Source organism: Labrus bergylta, chromosome 18 (assembly GCF_963930695.1).
Source record: "Labrus bergylta chromosome 18, fLabBer1.1, whole genome shotgun sequence".
Lineage (NCBI taxonomy): Eukaryota > Metazoa > Chordata > Actinopteri > Labriformes > Labridae > Labrus > Labrus bergylta.
Window position 1 is genome coordinate 16,098,861 of NC_089212.1, and position 25,644 is coordinate 16,124,504.

General features: G+C 38.4%; 2 protein-coding genes across 4 annotated transcripts; one reads left to right on the plus strand and one right to left on the minus strand.

The window, feature by feature from the left end:
* slc1a8b (solute carrier family 1 member 8b) lies at positions 1-15,769 on the minus strand. 2 transcript variants are annotated; one of them, XM_020650197.3, is made up of 13 exons: positions 15,490-15,769; positions 13,546-13,711; positions 11,532-11,875; positions 9,438-9,517; positions 8,516-8,731; positions 5,705-5,747; positions 5,386-5,599; positions 4,371-4,470; positions 2,517-2,750; positions 2,154-2,348; positions 1,917-2,051; positions 1,677-1,827; positions 1-855 (listed from the first exon to the last, which is right to left on the minus strand). In XM_020650197.3, exons 2-13 carry the CDS (start codon positions 13,613-13,615, stop codon positions 709-711), a joined length of 1,929 nt encoding a protein of 642 aa, XP_020505853.2. In that variant the 5' UTR covers positions 13,616-13,711; positions 15,490-15,769; the 3' UTR covers positions 1-708. The 2 variants fall into 2 exon arrangements, with proteins under 2 accessions (XP_020505853.2, XP_020505854.2); XM_020650198.3 differs by having other exon boundaries at positions 13,546-13,716.
* Positions 15,770-15,773: 4 nt separating this feature from the next.
* On the plus strand, positions 15,774-24,107 carry zgc:101744 (Receptor expression-enhancing protein 6-like). Of its 2 annotated transcripts, none has more exons than XM_065966488.1 (5): positions 15,774-15,900; positions 19,633-19,726; positions 21,182-21,320; positions 22,411-22,601; positions 23,415-24,107. In XM_065966488.1, the coding sequence occupies exons 1-5, from the start codon at positions 15,786-15,788 to the stop codon at positions 23,419-23,421; spliced, it is 546 nt and encodes a 181-aa protein (XP_065822560.1). In that variant the 5' UTR covers positions 15,774-15,785; the 3' UTR covers positions 23,422-24,107. The 2 variants fall into 2 exon arrangements, with proteins under 2 accessions (XP_065822560.1, XP_020505862.2); XM_020650206.3 differs by having other exon boundaries at positions 22,411-22,579.
* The last annotated feature ends 1,537 nt before the right edge of the window (positions 24,108-25,644 follow it).

The window sequence follows — 25,644 nt, forward strand, 5'->3', positions numbered from 1 at the left end:
TTGAGTGCAGCAGGTTTTTATTTAAAAAAAACATTAACGCAAAATTGAAAGCATAGGTATAAAAAAACAGAATTGAACATCTGGTTAGCATAATGTAAATATTGCCATTCATGTTGCTTCACTGTCTATTTATAAACTATACATAGCCTAACGTACGACAAAAACAAAAATGCATCCTCTCAATGTGTTTTACTTTCAAGTCTTTCAACTTCCCAGAATAACTGAGATCATGGTAAGGCAACTCAAAACACTGAAGTCTATACCTGCCATCATACTTCATCAGGACAGCCACTCTGAGAAATGTAACCGTCAACACTGAGTAATGGAACAATAATTAATGTAATGCATGTCGGTGCAAGACAATATGTCTGCAGATGCATTCAGAGTACCCTTATTAACATTGTGTGTACATGTGACACAATGCATCCCCCCCCCCCAACTTCAGTCTCAGTCAAATAGAGACACACTACATCAAGTAATGAAGGTTTGTGTTTTCAGCATGGCACAGTGAAAATCCATTCAAGCCGCTAAATCCTGACACTACAATGTACTCCATCCATGGTCTCATGTAGGGCTGAAACCTAACAGGTTATTACCAAAACCGGATTTTTCAGAGCCTCAGATGATGGTCCCTTATAGTCTCAAGTGAGGCAAGTCTTGTGCTTTAGAAGGCAGTATCATTTGCTGGCCGTTTTTAGTTTAAGTGTGTCAGACTTGACAGAGGTTGTAGCAGGCCAGAGGTCTCTCCATCACACTCTCTCCGTCCACCTCGAACACGTAATCGCAGCGGTGTGTGATCAAAGGAGCATCAGAAAACGCCACACTCTGATTACCAAAGGAGATTACTGTGTCCCTCTGTGGAGAAGAAGTCATAAACAGTAGAGTTAGTTAAGATGGTAAAAGTGGTTCCCAAAGGAACAGTCACTCTATATAGAAAAAAAAAGTTGTCAAAAGGTTTGGTTGTTTCAAGATGTCATTAAAACTTGTTCAAAAGGGCAAAAGGGAAACAGATCTGACAGCGAAATCAACATAGTTACAAGTAAAATTCACAGAAAAAAAAATACACAAATTGTAATATTAGCTATTAAGAGGTGGGCAGGTCTTAGCTTGAAAAATTTGAGATTTCAGTGCTAAAAAAAAAAAGGTTTTAGGTGGGGGCAGATGGCCCTGCAGTGGTCATGCCCCATGTACGGACGATGTAGCCCTCCAAGCAGGTGGCCCAGGCTCAAGTCTGACCTGTGTCACCTTTCCTGTATGTTATTCCCAACTCTCTTTCCTGATTTCCTGCTCTATCAACTGTCCTCTCAAAGCCCCAAAAAGATCTTTGAAAAAAAATATTGAAGCATGTTTTGTTGTCAGGGAAGATAAAACAAGTACCACTCCTGATAAATCAAATCATTTGAGTCTTTAAGCCATGCTAGCAGTGCGGCTGCAGGGACGACGACGTCAATAGTGCGTTATCGTGTTTGAATTCTATTAAAGGAATTAAGTTCAAAGTGCTGTTGTGACCCCGTACAGCCTCACACCATTGATACAACTTTTCCCCCTTAGATTTATCTGATTAAATTTAACATGAAATAAATACTTGAGATTTCAAGTTGTGCTTCTCAAAGCTTTTAAAGCCTCCCCAAATACTTGAACACTTTGATCTGAACAAAGAATATTGTCTTCCTTACCCGTTGGGGGCCCCCTCCATTATCATCATCAGCAGTGGCAGTGGGTGGAGAAGAGGGTTCTGCTTTCTCAAAGTCCTTCCTACATAAATGAGCCATAATCCCAGCAGCCAAGGCATCACCGAGAACATTAATCATCGTCCTGAAGCGATCGCTGTGAAGAGATGGAAGCCATTTACACATTGCCCCAACAGCCCCACTGATCCAGTTTATTGTATACTTTGTTTTGTGTGTGGGACTCACAGAACCCAGTCGATGGCGACAATCAGGGAGATGTCAGCAGGTGGTAACCCCACTGAAGTCAGGACAATCACCATGGTAACAAGACCCGCTTGAGGTATCCCAGCTGCACCGATGCTGGCAGCTGTTGCTGTTATACTAATAAGACAAGATCCAGGGTGTTAGAGATGTAAAATAACCCGGTCTCCAATTCAAAGATCGTACCATGGGAGGAATGATGACCTCAGCTTAAATCCTCACCTGATAGTGACGAGCTGACCAAAGTCCAAGTCATACTCGTTGACCTGTGCTATAAAGATGGCCGCCACTGCCTCGTACAGGGCTGTCCCGTCCATGTTGATTGTGGCGCCCACTGGCAGTACAAAACGAGCAATCTGCCGGTCCACACCACAGTTCTCAAGCAGGCACTTCATGGTGATGGGCAACGTGGCTGAGCTGCAGAAGACGAAAACAAAAAGGAAATGGTCACATTGGGATACTTATCAGACCCGGAGGTGATGACCAGAAGGGTCAGGATCTCATTACAGTCTGTATTTTTTTCAATGGAAGAATCCAGAGGGCTACATTTTAAACACAATTACAAGAAACCCTAACTCCTCTTACCTGGATGACGTGGCCAGAGCAATAACAAGAGCCTGCAGCAACCCTCTGATATAGGGGAAGGGGTTTTTGCGGGTGAAGAAGAAGTAGAAGAGAGGCAGCAGGATGAGGCCGTGCACAAACAATCCAGACAGGACAGTGATGAAGTACATGCCCAGCTTCTCACCCAGGTGGGCGGGATCTTGCATGTCCAGGATCTTTCCTGCCACTAGGAACACAATGCCAAAGGGAAAGTACCTGTATGGAGGAAAAGAGAAGAAGATCTTTTTCACTTCTGATCAGGGAAATTGTTTTTCAACTCCAATATTCTAGTGTATTTATGCAAGGGTAACTTGCATTTTTTTAACCAGAAAAGATCAGACTACTAGATATTGAATAACTAGCCCATATACTGTATATATTTATCATCTTTCCACTTTGCGAACCATGAAATCTTATTGCATATTTTATCTCTTTCACCTTAAAACACTCTTGTGCACAAAGCCAAGTCCATTAAGAAAGAGGTTCTGCGTTTGGCGTGGATGACCTTGGCTGGCTTGACCTCAGACTGATTCAGCACCATCGGGATTAATTGGACTGTGAGCCTTATCAAGCCGTACTGCCGTCAGAGCTTGACCTCACTAATGCTGCTGTGGCTGAATTTACTTTTACGCTTTTACAGCAGATTAATGGCAATGACTTTGGAATGAGATGTTCAAAAGTCTCAGATCGGACTTAAGTTCAGGTGGCCTCCATGAATTTCTTGGCTGGGCAACATCCAAACCAGTTATATTTTTATCAGCTCTGTTTCAGTGCTGATATCAGGTAATCAACCAAGTATTTGATAGGCACAGGGGACAATAATATGCCGTTATTGAAGGAGTGAGAAAGAATGCTGAGCTGCAAACATAATCTCTATTGGCAAAAACAAGAGTCACAGTTCGAGTTAACCTTTAGGCATTTTTTAAGACAGGGCTAAAAAATTACATTTGTAGCACACTCAAAAAGAGTGATGGCGTATTCCAGTATTTACATCTTTCTTTAGCCTTTTATTCCAACTTATACAAACAAACTTGTCAAAGCACTACGTTGTATTTACTTGTTTTTCTTTTTTCTTTATGCAATGCTTTTTGTGTTTCAAGTTCTTTTTGAATTCAATATTTAAATTCAATTTAATGGACAAAATGTTAACTTGTGCTTTCTAAATGAACGGACTGGATTGACTTTACTGGCCGCATATTTTTGTCCAAATGTCCTGCACCTATGTGCCACCTCGTAATCCCCTCTTATAGTAGCCATGGTGCCAATCGTTACGCCCTACCACTGTCAACCTTCTGTTTAATGGGTTTTAAGAAGGGGAGGGAAACCCATGACAATTCATTATTTTATAGATTCATAATCACTTAGATGAATGCTTGGTCAGCATTTGAGAATCTGACTTTGCAGAGGGTTTTCCGTACAAGACAAATGACGGTAAATGAAGTTAGAATAGAGAGTGAGAAGTTCAGGCCAAAACATCCCAATTCACCTTCTCTTTGCCATTCACACACAATAACACCCCTCCATCCTCTTTTTGATGCCATTCTTTAAAAAAAAAACACAGTATTCAGGCATACTAATTGCAGCCTTTGGGGATGAAGAGGTTAACGACATTTCCGTCAGTGCCTCTTACTCCATTCACACAAATGTAATCCTACAGTGGAACTATCGGCTCCCTGTGAAGGACACTTCAGCCGCCACCCGTGGATCTCCTCTGAGTTGCCACCTGAGGTTTATTTTTAGGTATAATCTGGCTCTGTTGTGTGTTGTCCGCCTTTCTTTAGACGTGCGTGTTGAACAGTGTGTTGATGTGTGTGTGTTGAGAGAGTGCGGTCTCACCACATGGCAGCATTAATGATCTTCATGACGCACTCGTTGATGCACTGGCAAACATTGACCAGTGGCGCTCCACGTTCTCCCATCTTCCCCAGCAGCAGACCTGAGAACAGAAAGTACATTCACACGTGTTGAGTTGATAACCAATTCCACTACTGACCAATGTCTCACAAGTCATATCTAATTCAGGGTTTAGATATTGGAATAAGTTACCTAATTGACGGCATGTACAACATCTCTGTCTGCCTTTAAAAATACATATATACCAGTATATAAAGTTATTTAAAGTCACTTTTGCTAAATCTGGTGCAAAGCAGCTACATAATACAGCAGCATTGTTCTCCAGCACAGCATTAGATACGTGTATAATACATTTTCTACCACTTTGTACTTATTCCCCACCTTGTTTAAGTAAAATCATTTACTTCATATTCCACTACATTTATCTGATCTATAAATAAGTCAGTAGTATTTTACAAAAGCCTAAAAATAGTACAACTGAAATTGTTGTTCTTTTATTCCCACAAATGTTCCAATGACACATTTATTTTATTCCTACTCAACCCTTGAGATGAGGAACCATTATAGCTAACTGCATCCAAGTACTTCAAAACCAGCTACAGCAGGGAAATACTGCTTTTAGTGTGATAGATCCAAAAACGTGATAATATATATCACCCATCGTACCAGACACAGTGGCTTTTTTTCTTCTGTATTTAAATTTTGAAACGGTCAAACTTTTCTTTTAATACTGCTGTTCTTCATCTTCTTCAACACTGGTCATTTCAAAATAGTGTTGACATGACCTCTTTCTTATAAATAAGATTAATACCTACTAAAAGTTCAAGAACGACTCTTTTATCCAATTTGAGTGATTTATTTATTCACGAGCTGTGAATGCTTTAGTTGAAACTTATGTAATCCATTTGTAGGGGCTGAAAGAAGTGTGATAAATAATATATATTTATATAAAGAATATACATTTTTTGTTGTTTAAAGAGCCGTGTGGTGCACTTACCCATAGTGGCCGAGAAGATGACAATCCCAAGGACGTTCATGCCCTTGCTGGTGCTGGGGACGATTTTATACTTGATGTCAGGAGCCGGGGTGATCTCCAGGAAGACTGGGTGACCCAGTTGAGGGTTGTGATAGTCGGGCATGACGTACACATAGTTGGCCTGAGAATCTTTTACATCTGAGTTCTGAACAATGGGAACCAGGTCTGTGCGATACTGAAATAAAAAACAGAGATCTGTTATCATGTTATAATAATCATTATTTTTTTAAACGATACAGTACAATGCAATGAAACAAGTTATTTTCTTTAATCGACTCACCTGCTGGAAAGTGGCTTCAATCAGGTTTGAGGGGATCATGTTCCTATAAAAGACAATATAATGACACGTTTTTAGGAAATGACTGGGGTGAAGAACATACTAGGTATGACTCTTTTATTAAACATAGAATTAAAAGCCTGGGAAATGTATTCAGTTTAGATATTACTACACTTGTTTGTGCAAGAGATGAAAACTTTTGTATAAGATTTAACTGATTTCCCTGTTTTTCCCACAAGGATAGATTCGTAAAAGATATGAAGTAATGTTGAGCAGAGTGTTCCAAATCTTAATTCACGCTTTTGTTTCTTTTTTCCACTGATGAACTTCATGTGGTATGACTGACAGCAGGGCAGATTAATGGACTTTATTTTATAAAGCCGACAATGACATTTAAAAAAAAATCCGCTTTAGAGCCAACGTGGGCGAGAAGTCCTCAAAGTGTTGGGGAAAATAGTGAACCCAACAGCGTCATGACTCAGAGCTAGCCAGACAGCTGATGGGGATTACATAATGTGATCAAAAGCCCCAGAGCAGCTCAGCGGTGTTCCCTGTGCTTTAATCGTCTTCTTCGTTGTTGTCTTTTCAAAGGTTGAACTCAGGGTAACTGTATCTTAAAAAGCAAATTAATGAATGTTTCTGTAAAGTTGTTCTTTTCTGAGAAATCAGTGTCAATATAAAAAACCTGTGTGACTTTGATAGATGTTGTGATTTGGTCCCACACACTTCAAATCCTTTCATTAAATACTGACACACAGCTTTACTGAGTGAACTTAACAGCACTGATAGGAAGGTTTTTGTTTTGTTGCTTGTGGTGTTTTTTTCTTATAATTTCTTTAAGGTAACCTGACCAAAACAAATAATTGGTTAGATATTTTTTTACTGTTTAACTATACAAAGAATACTGTTAAATTACTAAATCACTTGTGCTTTACTTGAGAGCCAAATTTGATTTCAGGTGACCTGAAGAAGACCTCTGGTCAAAACACTGTGATTTTGATTAATTCAACTTTTGCTGTGGCATTTGTGTGAGGACATATCTCATTTCACTACTTTAAACATCAGTTTAGAGGGGATCTTTACTTCATAAATCCCTCACACTGCTGGTGTTATTATTTACTTTACAAGTTTTACAAGAAAACCAGCTCGACTAATAAAAACAGAATGTATTTCTGTTTGTGTTCATACCACCTTAACCTAAAAGAATGAGCTCTACGCCTTCAAAGATCAGTGATTAAAATTCAGTTGTTCAGATTTTCTTCCCCTTAAAACCAGCAGCTGATTTATTTGACACCATATAAAAACAAAACAAGCCTTTCACAGTTTACCAAGTTCAGTGTGCACGGTCATAGCCAGCATCATTCACATCACTGTAAATACAGCAAAATGTCAGTGACACTAAAGCCTCAGAGAAAGCTTGTCAAATACGTAAGAGGGCTGAAATGTACACCTGGCATTTGGCTTACAGCAAGAAACACCCCGATCACAGCTCACAGCAATAATCAGGTTTAAGAAGCAGGTATTAGTGTAGCTCTGACATGTATGACCTAAGCACATGAACTAGACTGCAGACCATGTCTAACGCAGCATACTGACAAAACGTTCTGAGAAAGTGAAGGCTTAACAGATCACAATTAAGTGTCTCCCTATTCTTAGCCAGCCTGCAGTGTAGAAATGACTCTGCAAGTACCTTACAGGCACTTTTTTTCTTCTTTGTTTTTGTTAATTTAATGCTCAAACTCTGCCCCGGCTAAAAAGACTTCTAGTTGAGGGTTCCCATTTCTTTGGTGGTATGAATGATAATTCAATAAAGTCTGCAGCCATTCTACGTTTTATTATCGTTTTAAGCTCCTTAAATGATAGAAAATGCCACAATTTCAAAAATCTTTTGATGCAGAGGATGTCTTACTTCCCATTGTGACAGTCATGTTTCACCTGCAGCCACTGAACGGATCCTTTGGGGCTTTGTGATTACAGAGCTTCCTGTCCAAGGCACAGGAGGGTCACAAGGTCTGGATTGAGTTTAATTGGTCTGTACATTCGGCTTTATACAGTCTGTGGTCATATTGTTTTGTTTTTTTCTTAGAGAATCCTCATCCTAGAAAATCACACGCTCTTTTGCTGTTATAGCTCTAAATTATTACTTGCTGCGTTCACACGTCAGTGGACTCCAACATTTAACAGACTTTGTACAGGCGGGCAGGTCAAAGACTAAAGAATTTCCTGGTCCACTGATTCAGATATTTGCTGGTTTATTTTTAGCCCCTCTGGGAAATGTCTGGACATTTTCAGTAGTGTCCTGGTCTACCATTCCCAAATGATAATGTCTCAATAACTGTTCTGTGGATAGACAATTATCCACCAACATTTTGAACACATACTCATAGATCCCAACGGTGAAGATGTTTTTATACCACTGGGTTTCAATCAAGCTTCTGTGACAGGAAAAAGGTTATCCAGTGAAATATCTCTAAACAACGAGCACATCTGCTAAATGTAGACGTTCTTGGTTTCCAGAGGATGACCCTTGATGATGATGATTATCCCCCTGACACTTCCTCTTTTTTAGTTATCATTTCAGATATATGCTGCGTGCCGAATTTAGTGTTGTTCTTAAAGTGTTGCAATGCCAGATCCAGCCAAACAGCATGACTGTAAAATACATATTTCATCATGGAAGTAGTGTTATTCAGAATCACGTCAGAGGTATAGACAGCTGGTATAGACACAATCCAGTAATAGAAATGTTTGAATGACAGCGCTCCTCTCACATTTTTCACCATGATGAGAACTTCTGTGTCTGTTAATATTCACCTGATGAGGTCCAGAAGAGCGTCAGCGGAGGTCATTACAGGCCCTGAGCTTGCGTGGTGGCCATCTTTCTCTGAGCCCGTCCCCGGATGAATGATGAGCACCAGGACGATGCCGACGATGACAGCGATGAAGGTCGTCCACAGGTAGTAGGTGATGGTCAGGACCCCCAGTCGGCCACTTGCCTTGGTGTCCATGGCTGACAAGCCGGACATAAGACTGGGAGAAAACAAAGATAGGTGTCTGAATAGTTCTAAGTTAACTAAACTGAACACTCAAGCAGAGAATTGGATTATTAAATTCCATTATATTTTAGATTATTTGAAAATGATATTCCTATAAAGGAAACTCAAATCTTTGATTGAAAATGTATTCTGTTGTTCACAGTTATTGGATACTCTGTCATGTATATATTTGAATTCATATTTAACATTTTTATTATCAAAACAAGTGGAGACGTTGGGGACATTTCATTCATTGGAAAATTACAAGTAATTAATTCGTACAATAACAGACTGCTGAATCAAAAAATGAATTAAATCCGTTTTTCTCAGTAATTTTAAGTTACTGTGGGTCTGTCAGTGGCATTTTTCACTTTTCTAAACAGAGATTGTTTATTTCTTATGTTAAAATTAGAAAACCAATCACTTTATAGAAAAGGGATAGAGAGGTAGTTGGGAAGCATGTAGATTTTAAACCACATTAATGTCAGCATTTGTCTGATTGGAGTATCAATTAATTTTGCCAAAGATATTCTCTGCTGAAAAACATATTCAACCTCAAGTTATACATTTTTGCTAAGGTACCAACATTGTTCAACATTAAGGACAGTTTATAAAGTAATTTCATAACACTAAAATGAAGATCCTGTGTTCAATCCTATTCTATTGGGGGTTTTCAATCAGAGCACGGGAGTCAAACTTACCTGGAGGTGATGAGAGGTAGAATCAACATCTTTAACATTCTCATCAGCAGTTCTCCAGGGAAGGAGAAGTAGATCTTAGCCTATGGGAGAAAAACACCTGAAGTCACTATCTATCACTTCTGATTCTTTCAGAGCGTTTAATCAAAAAGTAGAGACCTCTACTCACACTTCTTGCACAGTGCAGCCATGTTTATTTATTTTGTACTTATGATATTGCGTTTTATAACTTCCAAGAACTGCCAAAACTTAAATTGGGATTCAGCTCTTTGGATGGGAAGATGTGCTTGTGATATGCTAATAGTTTTGCAGATGCTTTGAATTCTCTTGATCATGCATGTCATGATTGTTTTCTTTTTACTTTTCAAATGCACTATAAGGACATTTCTTTCTTTTTTTTTAGATGTATTTTGGGGCTTTTTACATCTTTATTGTTGGGACAGGACAGTGGATAGAGTCAGATACCACCAAGAGGAAGAGGGGAATGACAAGTAAAGGAGTCATGGTGGGATTCAAACCCACTTCTAGCCTCTGTACATTGGGTGCGCCCAACCATTAGGCTACTGAGCCCCAACTTTGATTTTCTTTAGATCTAGGAGCCACAATGGACAAAAATGTACCTCCTATTGCTATTCTGATCTTGCCTTGTATACACAACAAAATGATAGTCTTTCTTACTTTTAACAAACAAATTTGAATCTTTTCTGAAAAAAATAAATAAGACCAAACTTTTTAAACCCAGTATCAAACACAACACAATTATTTTTCTCATATTTTTTTCTAATATTTCTAATTTCTTTGCTTCATTTTGAAGTAACTGAATTGTCAAATATTTTTGATTTCTCATTTTAAGGCGAGTGTGTTTCCTAACATTCAAAATGCTTTCTTTGTTGTCAATTATCTCATTGGCCTAAACCTTTATGTATTTTAATTTAACTCTGAACTGAATGTGACTTTCATGGAAGCTGTCTCAAACAAAATGTTGGAGCTCCATGTCAGGTGGTTGCTGTTCCAGAAATCATATGTATGCCATTTTTTTAAGACTTCTTTTTCTTGACACAAACCCAAGGTTATAAAAAGTTACTTCTTAATATCTTAACTGCTGCATGTGTCACCATCTTGGCTCAGTAGATGATGTTGCTTAATGTTTGAATGGCTGCTGTAAGCGTACACACGAGGCACAAGTCAATGATGAACACATAATGTGCTTAGTCAATTAAAAGCATCTAACATAACACTGACTGAATGTCTGGAGAACTCTAAGCCTTCTCAAAAATACATGTTTTAAAAAGTTTGCTGAATACTGTAGAAAACTTTATTAGAGAAACCTATTCATGAAATGATAACTAGAAGTCTTATGACACAAACAAAAGACACTCTTTCAAGATGGAAGAACTGTGTTTTTTTTTTTTGTACAATTCCTGAAAGGAGCTGTCAACAGGACACTGACACCCACTTTTTATATAAGTAACTACAAAGGGAAATATTCTGCTCTCCTATTGTTAAGTGCTCAACTTCGCCTCACAAGTTTTTCACCTGTGTCGTAGTGAGATTTCCTTTCTGACTTTGGATGGCAAAGTAAAATAAGAAATAAAGCCAGTTATCGTGAACAAACGCTCTTGATTTAAATCCCTTAATTTAAAGTTTAGGCATCGGGAGTGACTTGGTAAGGGTCAAAGAATCACAGTCCAGGCCAATCAGAGGGTTGCAGCAATAGGCTGCATGGCGAGGTAGCTGATTCCAAAATCCAAGTCAAGGACATTTGGAGTGGCACATATTGTGTACTTCACACTTACACATTCGTAATCAATGTGAACTATGGTCGGTTTGTTTCATACTGACACAATGGCAGATTCAGATAATTGTAATGACTTACGCTTAAAGCATATATCATATAACTCGTTGATTGGCCAGACCAGAATTAAACAAGATGAAAACCTGGCTCTTCCTTCACGGCCTAAATGTAAAGTTAATTTGCTTAAAAAGTGACATTCCCACGACAGAGCAGCAAGGTTATGTAATGGATAAGTTTAGGATTCAAAGCCAGTCACAATGCCTTCTGTTAAATGTACTGTATATCCATCTATTTATTCATACCTGTGTGGAAAGGTTGAGTGACCTGAGGAGAAATCCAAGCACACAGCCAGTCACTACAGCAATGACCGACAGTGTCAGCAAGCCGTTCCTCTTGCAGTAGTCCTTCACATACGCCCGGACTTTAAGCGACACCATGTTGTTCAACATCTTCTTCAAGCCCTCCATCATTTTTTCACTCGGTCCGTATGCGGACAGACCCCCCCTCCCCCCTGAATGAAAATTATATCTGAATCTCCTGGTGAGTGAAGTCTCTCGGTTTGTATCCAACAAGATCCGAGGTGGAGAAGAACTTCCACAGAAAGAGATCAAACGTCTGTCCTGTCTCACTGAGGAGCTCCTCCAGTCTGAGAGAGGAAGTATTGACAGTCTTATTCCTGGTAAGACATTGCCTAAAAGGATTATCCCTATCTCATGCTAACAACAAGTCCTCCACGGGCACTTAGGCTTATTGAAGAGGCAGGAGACATGAGTTCAGCACTGATAAGCTCCTCTATTCATAGCGCATTATGAGTTATTACTACTCAATGCCTTTAAGTCATCCCATTCGTAATACAGGTACTTGAATGTTGAACTCAGTGACATGCATTTTGGCTTTAATATGGACATGGTTCATATGTCAAGGTCAACACCAAATTCTTCTTACATTTAGATTCTACATTCTCTAGTCATTGTGTTTATGTTTTATCTGTCAATGCAATCACACACCAAGAAAAAAGGGATTGAAAAGTAGAATAAACGAGGTTCATCTGAACAAGATCAAAGGTGTTGTGCGAAAAAGTGTTTCTATTTGAATGACAACTGATTTTTATTTTACTTTTAAGGACATATTTGTGTTATGTGTATGTCAGCAGAAGTATAACTGTAAAAGGTAGAATCACGTCCAGTAATTAGAAGAAAATAATCCAAAGAAAGAACATGGGAAAACACAGTGACATAGTGCCTGTTAGCAGAAATCACGGCCCTCCATTGTTAGAAGCAGCATTATTTATCCGTCTATTCCTGCTTTTAGTTTGCATGTCTCTTTATTTCTGCAGTCAACCTAGGTCTGCTTGCGTCACAGCGTACATAATGACTCGGGAACAAATCCAACTCTCACTGTCCAACAATGTCTCCCCACGTCACCTGTAACCAATCCAATAATGTCTAATCCTTGTCTTTAACAATGCAGGAAGCACGATCAACAAACACAAGGGACACTCACAAACAATTGTATTTGAGTCTTTGTTCCCCTCTAAAGATTGATTAACTTACAGCCACAGCAACTTAAGAGCCAGACATTCCCCTCAGGATTCAGTCGAAAACCAAATCAGCTGAAGTTGTTTATACTGCCCCCAAGTGGCCAAAGAACCAGCTACTGCAGCTACATTCACACTAATGTGATCATGTAAGCATCCAACCCAAAAATACAATGCTAATGTGCTGATGATAAAAGGGTTATGACTTGTTTTTACCATGTTCAAATGCTTATATTACAAAAAAAGAAAAAATATTCTCAAAATACAAAGTACATCTTAGGCTGAAGGAATTGTCTTGGATTTTGCATGTAACAGAAAAAATCAAATGTTGACCTTTGACCTTGCATATGGTGACACTGTATGAATAGTCAAGAGGTTATAAAAGGGATTTTTGCTCATGTTTCTGAAGGGAACATTAAGCACTCCGCCCGCCATTTTTCTTGTAATGAAGTGTACTTTTTTTGTGAGTTGTTTGGCCTCCAACACTCTGCACAGAGTGACAACATACATAGAGTAACAACACATTAAAACAATACATTATATTACAGTTTTATGTCAGTGTGTTGTTATACCGATTAGGACAAAACAGTGAGACAAAAGTTGTGTTAGTGTGTTGAAACTCTGCGATGTTACAGTGTGTTGTTAGTGTGTCACACTGTTCTGTTTCAGTCATTTTTAGTCATGTCATGCTGTGTTATTATTATTATTGTTATTATTATTTGAAAGCTTTGTGTCCATGGAATTTGCACAGGCAACGCCTTTTTTCTTATATCACTTACTCAAGTCTGGCTTTCCTGGTGGCCAGTTCACTTTCTTCCATGGTCTCTCGAGGCTTGTCCGGGCTTCCATGACCTCCCTCTTCTGGCTGGCTTCAACACACAGCCTCAATCTGCTCAACCTCAACAGGAGGATCAGTGGAGCTGAGTTGGCACACTCAGTTGGAGCCTGCTCTGAGATGAAGTTACAAGCACTTTAGGAGCCTGTCCAGGTTTCCAAAGGTACCAGCTAAAATCAGTAACTATATATGATAGTCAGAGCCATATGCACCAAGAGTGACAGACTTTGTTTTGCATGCTGTGTCTGAAATGTGTCTTCAAAACACTAGAAAGAGAAATAAATGCATAGCAGAAGAACATTGAGACACAAAATTCCTGCAAATTATGGCCACAGCCACACCTGTCCTTGTGAAACTACAAAAAGTGGAGTAAGTAAAGGTAGCAACTTGCTAATGCAATTGATATTCTTCTTTTCTACTCTTTCTTTCTTTGCAAAGTGGCCAAAGGCTTTTTTTGTTCATAAACAAATGTGTGCTGCCCTCTGCTGGTACTCCAGGATTACAAAAACGTTCTGTTAGCAAGATACTGATTTAGTCCAATTCCAGATACTCCAGATTTTTTCTTTCAATTACACATTCAAAAGCAGATCATGAATCTTACCTAACAGCAGCACAGTTTCTAAGATGACCTACGTTTGTGGCACTATCACACAGCCTTTCATACAATCACAATCACTAGCCTTTGGGTTTATCGGCATAGAGGACTGACTTTAAATTTGGATTTTTTTCACCTCAAAACTAAACAAAATCCATCTCCATGTGATTAAAATGCACGATAGCTGCTTAAATAACTGTGTTTAGGAAGTTTGAATGTTCTCAGTTGGCCATACCTGTCTGTTAAATGCACAACTCTTCCTCATAGACAGGGAGGAACTAATATCAATGTTATGCAAAGGGATGTGAATCAGGAACTTTAAAGTTAAAGTTCCTGATTCAAAGACGTAAAAATGACAGTTCAAAAATCAAATGAAGGATTAACTTACTCCTGCATTTTATGGAAATTAATGTATTATTTTACACGATTGAATTAGCCTATAGTTCTGTGCTCCTTCTTTTTTTAAGTGCATTAACGAGGGTGCACCTGTTTGATTCTCTGCTAATTCAAATTGTTTTGGTGACTGCCCAAACAAGAAGCATGCATTTTTATCATTAAAAAAGAGTCTAACCTTCTGTGTGTAGCCTAACATTTTCTAGGATAGCCTACATACAGTCATCTTTACTTAATAATATTAAATGAACAGTTAGGCTAATCCACCATGTCTGTTAATCATAAATGCTTAGTTTTCATATTTGTTTGCTTTGTCCTGTTAACTTGAAACGTGCCATCAATATATTGTATTAGGATAGGATAGGATAGGATAGGATATTAGGATAGGATAATACTTTATTGATCCCCAGAGGGGAAATTCGGGCATTACAGCAGCACAGACAAGAAAGCTCAAAAATACACATTAAACAGAATAGATAAGATAAATAAAAATAAAAATAAAAACAGGGGGTATATACAGTACAAAATGAATGATGCAGTTAACTGGGGGGAATTGAGAATTGAGACAGTATTTGCAGGGAATGACAAGATAAAGTGATTAAAGTGACTTGGTATGATAAATAGCAGCAAGTAATGTAAAACAGCAGAGAAGAGAGGCAGTGTTGTACCACAGTAATGCAGAGTGCAGTTATATAATATAATATAATATAATATAGTGCAATATGAACAATATAGTGTAATATAATGAAATGTTAAATAATATAGACTAGTATAATAATATAATATAATAATATATAGAATGTACAGTATATATGTATATATATATATATATATATATATATAATAATAATACAATAATAACAATAATAAATCTTAATAATAATCCGTTTTTTTACCCACCTGCTGCTGCTGCTGCTGCAGTAAACGTTACTTTCACGGAGCTCTGTGATTGGTCAGTCACCGGGAAACTTTCAAACTCCTCCCCTTCTGCCACTGCAACTCAGCAGTCAGCAGCCAGCCATCCAGTGGCTAAGTTTTCGGGGGCAACTTTACCAAGCCAAGGTTAGTAGAAAACCCGTTTGTTTTACTAAAACATCCATCCAATTTCGGTACGAGTAACAGTTTGTTCCGTTTTTTCCCTCCCAACCCCACCTTCTTGCGGATTGTGTCATTTTCAGGCCGAGGAAAGCCCGAATATGAGTCAGTTTAAGGAGCGCTTCACGACTCTGCTCCACGAGAAGAACTTCGTGACGGATCAGTTGGCGAATCTGGAGAAAAAAACGGGAGTACAGAGAGAGTACCTCGCCTTGGGTATGTTAAAGGCTCGGTGTAAAGCAAACATTAACACAAGTTAAACACACTTCAGTCATGCTTTATCGTGCTGGAACACACTGCAAATAATACCGAACATGTAAAAAACTTCTAACCGGTTGTGGTCACACTGTCGCATGAGTTGCTTGACTTTTGACTTGGTTTCATATCCTGTGCCACTGTGAGTTGGCTCATATTTATTACCCTGATTTCAAGCTCGAATACCAAAGTTCATCCCGCTCAGACTTTTATGCTACTTTTATTAGATTACAGATTAGTGTTTGTACGTGCACCATCGTCATTGCACACACCTATTTCAAAAAATATTGCTGCCGAAAAAAAAAAAAAAAAAGGAGTGTTTCTGATATGCCAGGACCACCACCAGCTGGTCTCAGGGGTATTTTTATCACGTCCTGAAATATCCCGTGCAATCCAGAGATGGAAAGAGATATAGATGACTTGTTATTCACACTGCAGGGTGCTCTTAAGTGTCAGGATTAGTATTATTGACACTTCACTGCTGTGAGTTTGCACAGTGGATGTAAAGAAAGAAGAAAAAAAGCCAGACAGCTCAGGCTATAGTACACGTCTGTGTCTGCAGTGCCACTCTCACATAGGAAACGTGTGACCTACATTTAAAACCACAGTCTTTATTCTAAATGGATTGGCACAGAAGGGAGCTCACAGCATGGCATGAAACGTGCTTTAAAGTTACACATGGCAAGGTCACAAATAAAGAGTCATTTTGTCAGTATGACTTGTCAAATATGAAATATCTATCTATCTATTTATTCTATATTTGATCAGACCTGGATCACAAGCACGCCTGCACAAATAGCTACAGATTTAGCTTTTTTTTTTTAGTTTCATTAATTAGCAAAAAATAAAAACACCTTATGTTTCATAGACACCAAGGACAGTGGAGCATTCACGTCCAAAAAAAAAACTGCGTTATGATGCATCCTGTAGTGATACTGTAACCGCATGGCTTCCTACGGACTGCATTACCGAGTCCGACATAAAGTAACAATTCAACAAGTTTCTATTATAGTTATCTGTGTATAGAGCGCACAGAACATGGTCAGGAAATGAACTGTTGAAAGGGCAGCTCTATACAGCTCATTTGCAACCAAATCTTTAAACCGACCTGCTCCAGAGCAGGATGGGTGTGCAGCACTTGTAACCAAGTCGACAAAGCTAGGATTAAAGGCAGCCAGCGGTGTGAACATAAACAACGCTGGCTTAGGGCTTAGCATTCCTGGGTAACACATGAAATTAGCCCACACCCCATTTTACTAATTTCTTTCCTGCATTTAACAAAAACCAGAATGCAGCCAATTAATAAAATGAGCCATCCTAATTGCAGCACTGTCTTTATAGTCTTGCAGCGCTTTACAAATGTGTGCACGGATTATGGGTTGTTCTGTCGTTCATACAAGAAATTCTGTCCTTTTTGCCCAACATAATGTTATGTTATATTGGGGCCGCCCCCCCTAATATAATGGTAGGGGAAACACTGAAGTTTATTATGACTCCTTGGAACTATAAAGTGTGTAAACTAAAATGCTGACTGGAGTAGACTTCTCTTATATGGCCAAAGTAGAAAGTGGTCATTGTATTAGCGTAATGTTTCTGAATGCTTCATCTTCTATGTGATTTGTTGCACAGAGAAACTCCCAACTACTCTGGAATGAGTCGTTTGAGTCATACAGGATTACACAACATTAGAATGGCTTTCTGGCCTTGGGTTAAATTTTTCCACAAGGGGGACATGTGTTTTCATTTAAGGCTTTTATACCACATGACTGCCTTTTCTTTTGTTTCGTTGGAGTTCTCCTCACTCCCAGCACAAAGGCAGATAGCGGGACAGTTTAGAAAAGTTTGTTGCAGCTGGAAAAAGATCCCCAAAGCAGCTTTTAAATTATAAATATCGAGTTGTAGGTGTCCAGTAAGGAGTGTTTGCTTATGTCACCGTTTTTTTCCTTCAGGGTTTTCCTTTTCAACCAGTAGTTCAAGTTTGCTTTAGGTGAAGAGACATGGGAGAATATTTGTATATGCACAAGGACAAACAAATGAGATGTAAAAGAGCAGGAAATGTGTTTGAAAGTATCGAGGTCTTTTAGGTCTCTTGAATGTAGTTGAATTTTGTGTCAGCAGTTATGATAAATATATTTCATAACCTGCACCTACAGTAAGCTACTTTCATCTTACTGTTTTTTTTTGTTTGTTTCAAAATAAAGGCTGTAAAACAGATCTGGGATTTAAAATCATATTAAAGGCATGGCAGAGAACTTTAATGAACGTTGAGAATTAAGTTTTGTTTTGAATGTATTTTCAACTTTTAGAAAATCAAAGCTATGCTAAATTTGGGGAACTGAATCCTTAATGTAAGATGTGGCAGCCTGCAGCAAATTCAGGTGAAGTCAACTTTTTCCTGACAGCTAACAAGCGAGCTTATTAGCTTGCTTGTTAGCTGTCAGGAAAAAGTTTCTATTTTTAAGTAGTTAGTTGCAGCTCATACAAACTCTGACCTCAATGTTCTGCAGATTTTTTTTGGGTGTGTTTGTTGGCGTAATCATTCAGAGCCCGACGGGTTAGTTTTATCTCATATATGCATTGCTATTACTAGATTTATTCACCAGTCAACTAGCATTTCATTTGAGGTTCATTGTATTAAACTAGCAGTTCTCTTTCACCAGCCGAGTGTGCCGTATTGATTACAACAAGCATTATCACTCTCCAGAGTGTCGAGGTGTAATATACGGACATGTGCAGTTACTTTTCAGTTGAGTGATCATCTTGTCTTTATATCTTTTCCGCAAGTGTTTGATTGCTGCATTTGAGGGATCAACGCAATAAATGTGTACAATCGATATCTATGATATCGCTTTTGGTATCGACTCCAAAGATCCCATATCTGTCGGGCCCTTGTATAATTCATAACATTGCCCTCTGAACAATGACATTTTGATCAGTGGCCACCTTTTATACAACCATTCAATCCACATCAAATTCAACCCCTCTGCCATAAATTCTGCCTTCACAAATGAAAATAATTCAGTGGATATTATCTGTCAAGTGTAATTTCAGTTGTATGTTTATCAGCGAGGTCGTTGTCAAAGGTGGTTTTGACTGGTTTATTGAGAGGTATCATATTTGTCCTGTTAATATACAGGAAGTGTGTCGAAGGAGAAACACAATTATAAATAAGTACAAAAACCATGCAATACTTTTAGATTTCTATTAAATCTGAAAAAGAATAGTAGAATAAATAAAGTCATTGAAGAATAATCTTCTGTTGGTTTGAGTTATTGATTTTGCTATAAGTACAGCAAGCTAAAAAAATAAGTGCAGAAACATTTTTACATTTAGCATCGACTAAGATTGCTTTCTGCATTGTACATATTGTTCATTATAACAAAATACAAGTAAAAAAAAAAAAACAACAGCATTTGTGGAATCCACACACAGTCATGGATTATAGGTCAGGTCTTTGAGACTTTGGTGGAGTCAAAGTCAACTTCCAGCAACAGGATTTGAATAGTAGTGTTTGACTTGTGTTCCATGTGCCTCCTAATCCCGGTACTGTGCTGTCCTAACATCCTGCTATTGTGTTCACAACAAGTTAATGTTGCTTGACATTAGACGTTTTCTTAATGTAACACGATAACCTCACCCTCCCCCTCACTGTCTTCTGCTCACTCTTTGCCTCACCTCTTTCTCCCTCTGCAGGTTTTCTGAGTTTAGTCGGCCTGTACCTTCTGTTTGGATATGGAGCCTCACTGCTCTGCAACCTGATTGGCTTTGCCTATCCAGCATATTTCTCGTATGTATGAAGCATGGCTTAATCTAATGTATGTTTTTTTTTTTTTTTTATCAATCAATTGAAAATCAATGCAATACAAATACATATGGTTAAAAAAACTGAGCAGATAAATACTTTGTTTTTTAAATTAACTTTATTAAAACTAATGTTAAGTTCAGTGTAGACTGAACACATTGCTGTATTGTAATTTTGGCTGTCAGACAACATGGTCACTATACTTTGTAAAGTACACATCTAAATGGAATGCAGCCACTGTCAATTATTAAAAGTCATTTGAAGCAGCCTTGTACTGCCTGCTTTGTCAAAATATACGCTGTGAAGAAAATATCTGAGAATAGATGTAAGCGTTCAATATCTTTACTTTGTGAACTTCTGACAGCTGTACTTGTTTCTATTATTGATTTAAGAATTTGTGAAGCAGTTGTAAATAATGAGCCTTTGTTCATTGTAATAATGAATGTTCTCTTCTTAACAGCCTCAGGGGGGTCTCTTTGGTCCTCTATAGTATTTTTTGCGTCACTATTTCTCAACAGTAGAGCAGTGTGGAAAGCTCTAGTGCTGCATCATATGACAAACACTATCACAATAAGGGAGAATCACCTTACAACCTAACAACCCAACAGCACAAATCCTAAATTAAGCAATACGGGGAAAATGCTTCTCTTTTAAAACTACAGAAACTGGTCTCATTTCCAAGAAGAAGTGGAACAATTTAGTGGTAAACATGACCTTGTCCCAACTTTTTTTAAAAGTGGCATCAAATTCATAATGTTGGGCAACAAATACTGTAGGGGTTTCTATGTTTTGTAAATTGCTATTTGTATTTTACACAGCGTCCCCTTTTTTTTTTCTCTAAACAGGGTTTAGAGTATTCTCATTAAAGAGAACTCTTCATTCGTTATTGGAGTCTGCACCGAAACTAAATGTTTTCTTACATCTACAATAGAAGATTTGTAGGCCAGGGCGTCTCTGCAGCACTACTTCATTACAATTCTCTTTTGCCACACATGTTCAGCTTGAGTCAAAACGGCAATTGTTGTTAAGTAGACATTGCATGTGGCAATACTATGATATATTTTTTTAACAGTTGACTTGTGCAGCTGTAGAGAACAGAGAGGGTTTAAATCTTAAATAGAGAATGTTGAACTAAAAAGACTCCATCTTTAGAAAAGCCTGTTTTTTTTTTTGCTGAACTGCAGTTACTCAAATGTCTCACTGGAATTTAAGACCAAGATGTTGAGTAACTTTCTTAATTCATAAATTTGTCTTTCAAGCTCTTATTTTTTAAGGAGTTTAATGAGCATCCTCAAGTGTTGTAATTGTTTGATACTTGCTCTGCTAGTTCTCATAAACTGAAGCTCCCTGAAGCTCCACTCTCTGGCTAAACTAAATATTTGTTATTTGTTTAGTATTGACTCTGTCTCCTTCATCAAACCTGTCCTCCTGTCCATTCAGTATTAAAGCAATCGAGAGCAATATTAAGGAGGACGACACACAATGGCTGACCTATTGGGTTGTTTATGGACTCTTCAGCATTGTCGAGGCCTTCTCTGACATCTTCCTCTCCTGGTTCCCCTTCTACTACGCTGGCAAGGTAGGCAGACCAATATGTATTAAGTGTGTTTGTGTAAGTGCTTTTTTTTTTTTTTTTTTCTTTCTTTCTTTCTGTATTTTTATTTTCATCAACTGCTGTTCTTTAAGTCTGCCTTTCACTTTGAAACTACAAACAGTCACAAGTTGTTGAATCACATGAGATTTGATGTCGTTGGCTTGCCAACAGCGCACTCTTGTGGAAATGTCCTGTAATAGCCAGAGGAGGAGAGTTGTGTCCTCCCATTGCATGACACGTTGCAATTTGAGTCAGTGATACAAGATCCAAACATATGATTCTAATCATTGCTTGTCCTTTCTTAAATCAGAGATAAGAAGTTGTAAAATTAAAACGAGACAAAGTGACCCCACATGTTACAAAACCGTCACTGAACCGTGCAAAAGTCCACTCACTAAGTTTGTTCATCTCAATGACCATGATTTTCTCTTTTTTTTTTTCCCATTATTATTATTCCGTAACATTAGTTGACCTAAATTCTGGACAGGAAAAAAGGATTGAAAACATGATACCTTCTAACTGACGAATGAAGGCAATACATAAATACTGTAGTCCTGTTATGTAACACATCAACAATAATACAGCACGCTGTCTAAATCGTTTACACTTTCCTGGTACACTTCTACGATTCTGTATTTAAAGGCATCCACAGAGTATATTTTATCGCTGAATACTCTACATTATTTCAAAGTTTCATTTTTGGGACATTTGAGCTCTTCATAGGATAGGACCGCTGAAGTGAGACACACTGCAAGGGGGGAGAGTTCGAACCCACAGAGGCTGTGATGAGGACTTATAGCCTTTGTACAGGGGGCCTGACATTACTGCTAGGCTATCCAGCACCCCTATCTGCGGATTATCAATATTTGTTTTTAGTTAGCGATTATCTAGTAAACCTGTTAAATGTCTGAAAAGAAATAAAAACAATTCACAATAGCCTAAAAGCACTGATGTTGTCTTGAATGTGCATATTTCTCCCTCTCACAGCCTTAAACCTTAACTTAGTCATTTATTGATTGACAAGATACAGAACCAATCACTTTGTTCTAAGACCTACCCTCTTCTCTCTCCCCAGTGTTTGTTCCTGATTTGGTGTATGGCTCCAGTGACGTGGAATGGTTCTGATATCTTGTACAAGCGCATGATCCGCCCTTTTTTCTTGAAACACCAGGTGGCCATGGACAATATGGTCAGCAATTTGAGCGCCAAGGCCAAGAACGTAACTGAAACTGTCACAAAGGAGGGTGAGCTAACTGCAGTATACATGCAAGTACAGCCACATTTTATACAATTTGTCCCGCAGCAGCAGACTCTGGCAGCAGACTAACCCCTATCAGAAGTCACACACAGGCCTGGGCCTTCATACATGAAATCAATCTAAGGATTACAGCCAGAAAAGACTCCCACAATTCTGTTCTGCTACTGCACATAGCAGACACTTTCACTTTAAAATTTCAGTGTCTTCTGTGGACTTGGACTTTGTAAAACTATGGTCTGGAATGTCCCTTATTATGCGTAACTTTAATTCTGAATATAATTGAAACCGATTATTTATAAAAGAATTGGCCACAAAGAGCTTTATATTGACCAGGCTGTACACTTGATTGATTAAACTATAAAGTTTTGCATTTTAATATTGGGAGTACTGACGTTAATGAACTTCTGGATCCAGCCTCAAGTTGTCAAAGTCTAAAGACTACGGCTTCTGACACGGCTTAGATCAGGCTCCACTCGGTGGTCTAGAGCCATCCTTTACCGACCCAGGGCCAAGTTGTAACTAACAATGAGGCTGCTTGATAACAGTACTTGAGAACTTTGCTAAGTTCTTGAGATCTGTTACTGAAGCTTATACTTAACACTCAGTTACATTCACATCTTACTGCTTACCTGACTCTGCTTTAATAACGAGTGCCCGTCTGATATACAGGGCATGCAGGCACATATTAACAGCTAAGCGCTAACTGCACACTTCCCACTGTCAAAATGCATCATTACATTCATCCTGATTCTGCTTTGCATGAGGTGCTTTTTCCATTTTTGTGAAACATTGTGTTTTTGTCCTTCTTTGTGTTCCATCAGCTGTTAACCGGGCGCTTAATCACGACAAGGACCAGTGAGGGACATCAGAAGACTTTGTGTGTGTGTGTGTGTGTAGTTGAATGATTGCCTGAATGAGTGCATGTCTGTGCTTGTTGTTCAGCTTTAGTCATCCTTACACTCCCCCCCCCCCCCCCCCCCCCATGATATCTGCCCCCCTCCCAATGTTGTGATGAACTGAAGCTTTAAACTCCTGGATATAATTTAAAGCCTGTATGTGCAATTGCATCAGTTTACTGCCACTGGTACAGCCAAGACAATCAGTAACATGGTGATCTTTTTTATGTGATTTCTCTGTTGAGCGGTACGATTGGTGAAAAGAAATGAAAAGCAAAAGACGTGGTTTCAGTATACCTGGCGTTGTGTTGATTTTTTTTTTTTTTTTTTTCCAATGAAGCCAGTGAAAAAATTGGAAAACCCAGTCTCCTAATATTGTAGTTAAGAAGCAGGTTATCTTAAAATGTGTAATTTAAGAGCATTTTCTAACTACACTTTCTAAGTGAAAACTGGAACTTTTACTTAATCTTACTTGTGCCAAGCAGCATTTAAAGTCTGTTGGGAATGTTCTATAACTTGAAGTCTAACTGGATGACTTCTGTCTTTTGATATGTCTTAATTTATCTTCTCACAGGGATGAAATAATAATAAAACTGGAACCCTAATCAACTGAAGAAAGGTGTCTGTCTGTCTGGATTTAAACTTCAAGAATGTTTTTGTTTCTTCTGCTCTGTTGCCCTCAATAGCTGCTGCCGTTCCTTATAAAATTGGAAAAAGGGTTTTATTTGGCCAAAATTACAATTTTAATGCACCAGCGACTTCTGTAAGGGTTTTTTTTAAGCAGCGGTAAGGGAAATGATATTTTCTCTGTGTATAATTTCTGTGGATTTGGTAATAATTCCTTTGGCAGCACTTTTGTTCTAAAACCAATAACTTCCTCCAATTCTTCATCTTATGAGAATTTTTTTTAACTTGATTTGCAGATATAACTGTAAAATGAGAAAAAAAATGCGTGTGTTATTTCTGTTTCTTTGCTGAGAAAATATGAATGCCATTTGTATTTTCTCTCCCATCCTATGGAACCACTTAATCTTTTGACCTGCCACCCTGAACCACATTTAGTGGCATTCAGACAGCCTAACCACCCGAGCTTTAATTTGTCTTTGGCTCTAAATGTATGCTTGAGGGGCTCTGAATGGAAGGCTCTTTGTGTTCGTGCAGTGGATGTAATGCATGGTGGACGGAGCCGGTGTGATGGCCACATGCCGCCACGGGAGAGGAAGGCACCCATCTGGAAATGGCTGCTGTGAAGACGCGACTGCTGGGTGTTTATGTATTCCCAAAGCCTAAGGTGGCTGACAGGTTATTGATTAAACAGAAATTTGACACGGAAACCAATTATTACATTGTGTTGCTGTGTGGTTTGAGTCAAGGCTTTTAAGTGTGTGGCCTTCAATGGCTTTAGATGGCAGAAGATGATCAGAGAGGAGGGGAACAGAGAATGAAGGGACTAAATGTAAAGCACCTTTTTTTTTTTTTTTTTTTTTAACTAGGCATATTTAGAGTTGCTTCTTAGCCACACTTCAATCATGGCTGTAAAGATTGTTTCTTGACACTTGGCAGACTTAATATGTCGTCCCCTTATAAACACATTAACATGATGTTTTTCACATTCCTGGCCCCCAGAGGATAAAATCCATACAGACTGAATTGATCCCTTCACTCAAGTGTGATCATCAGACTGACATTTATCTTGCATCTTTATTACGTATGGATTGCTACTGAATGGTATAAAAAAGCCATTTTTTTCCCATAGGATTAATCATGATTTTAATGATTATTATATTTATACTCTGTAGCACCACTAGCAGATGGAAGTGTCTGTCATCCAGTGAAATATCTCAAGAACTTCTAACTTCTTCTCATTTGTACACAAGTCTTGCTTCAGACACGATGACGCAAATGAGAATCTTCTCTGATAAGTCTGTTTAAATTTTTCTCATACTTTGTTTTGTCACCAAATATCTGTCTGAACCCATAGATAAGCATGTTAATCGAGCTAGTGACTACGATACCAAACATCAGCATGCCGGCATTCGCATTGAAGTTGGGTATTTCCTGTGTCTTGCACAACCTCACAGATCTGCTCAGCCGTTTGTTGGCTTTCAAAGTTGATGTCTACAGTTGTTGATCAATGTTTTTAATTTTCAAACGG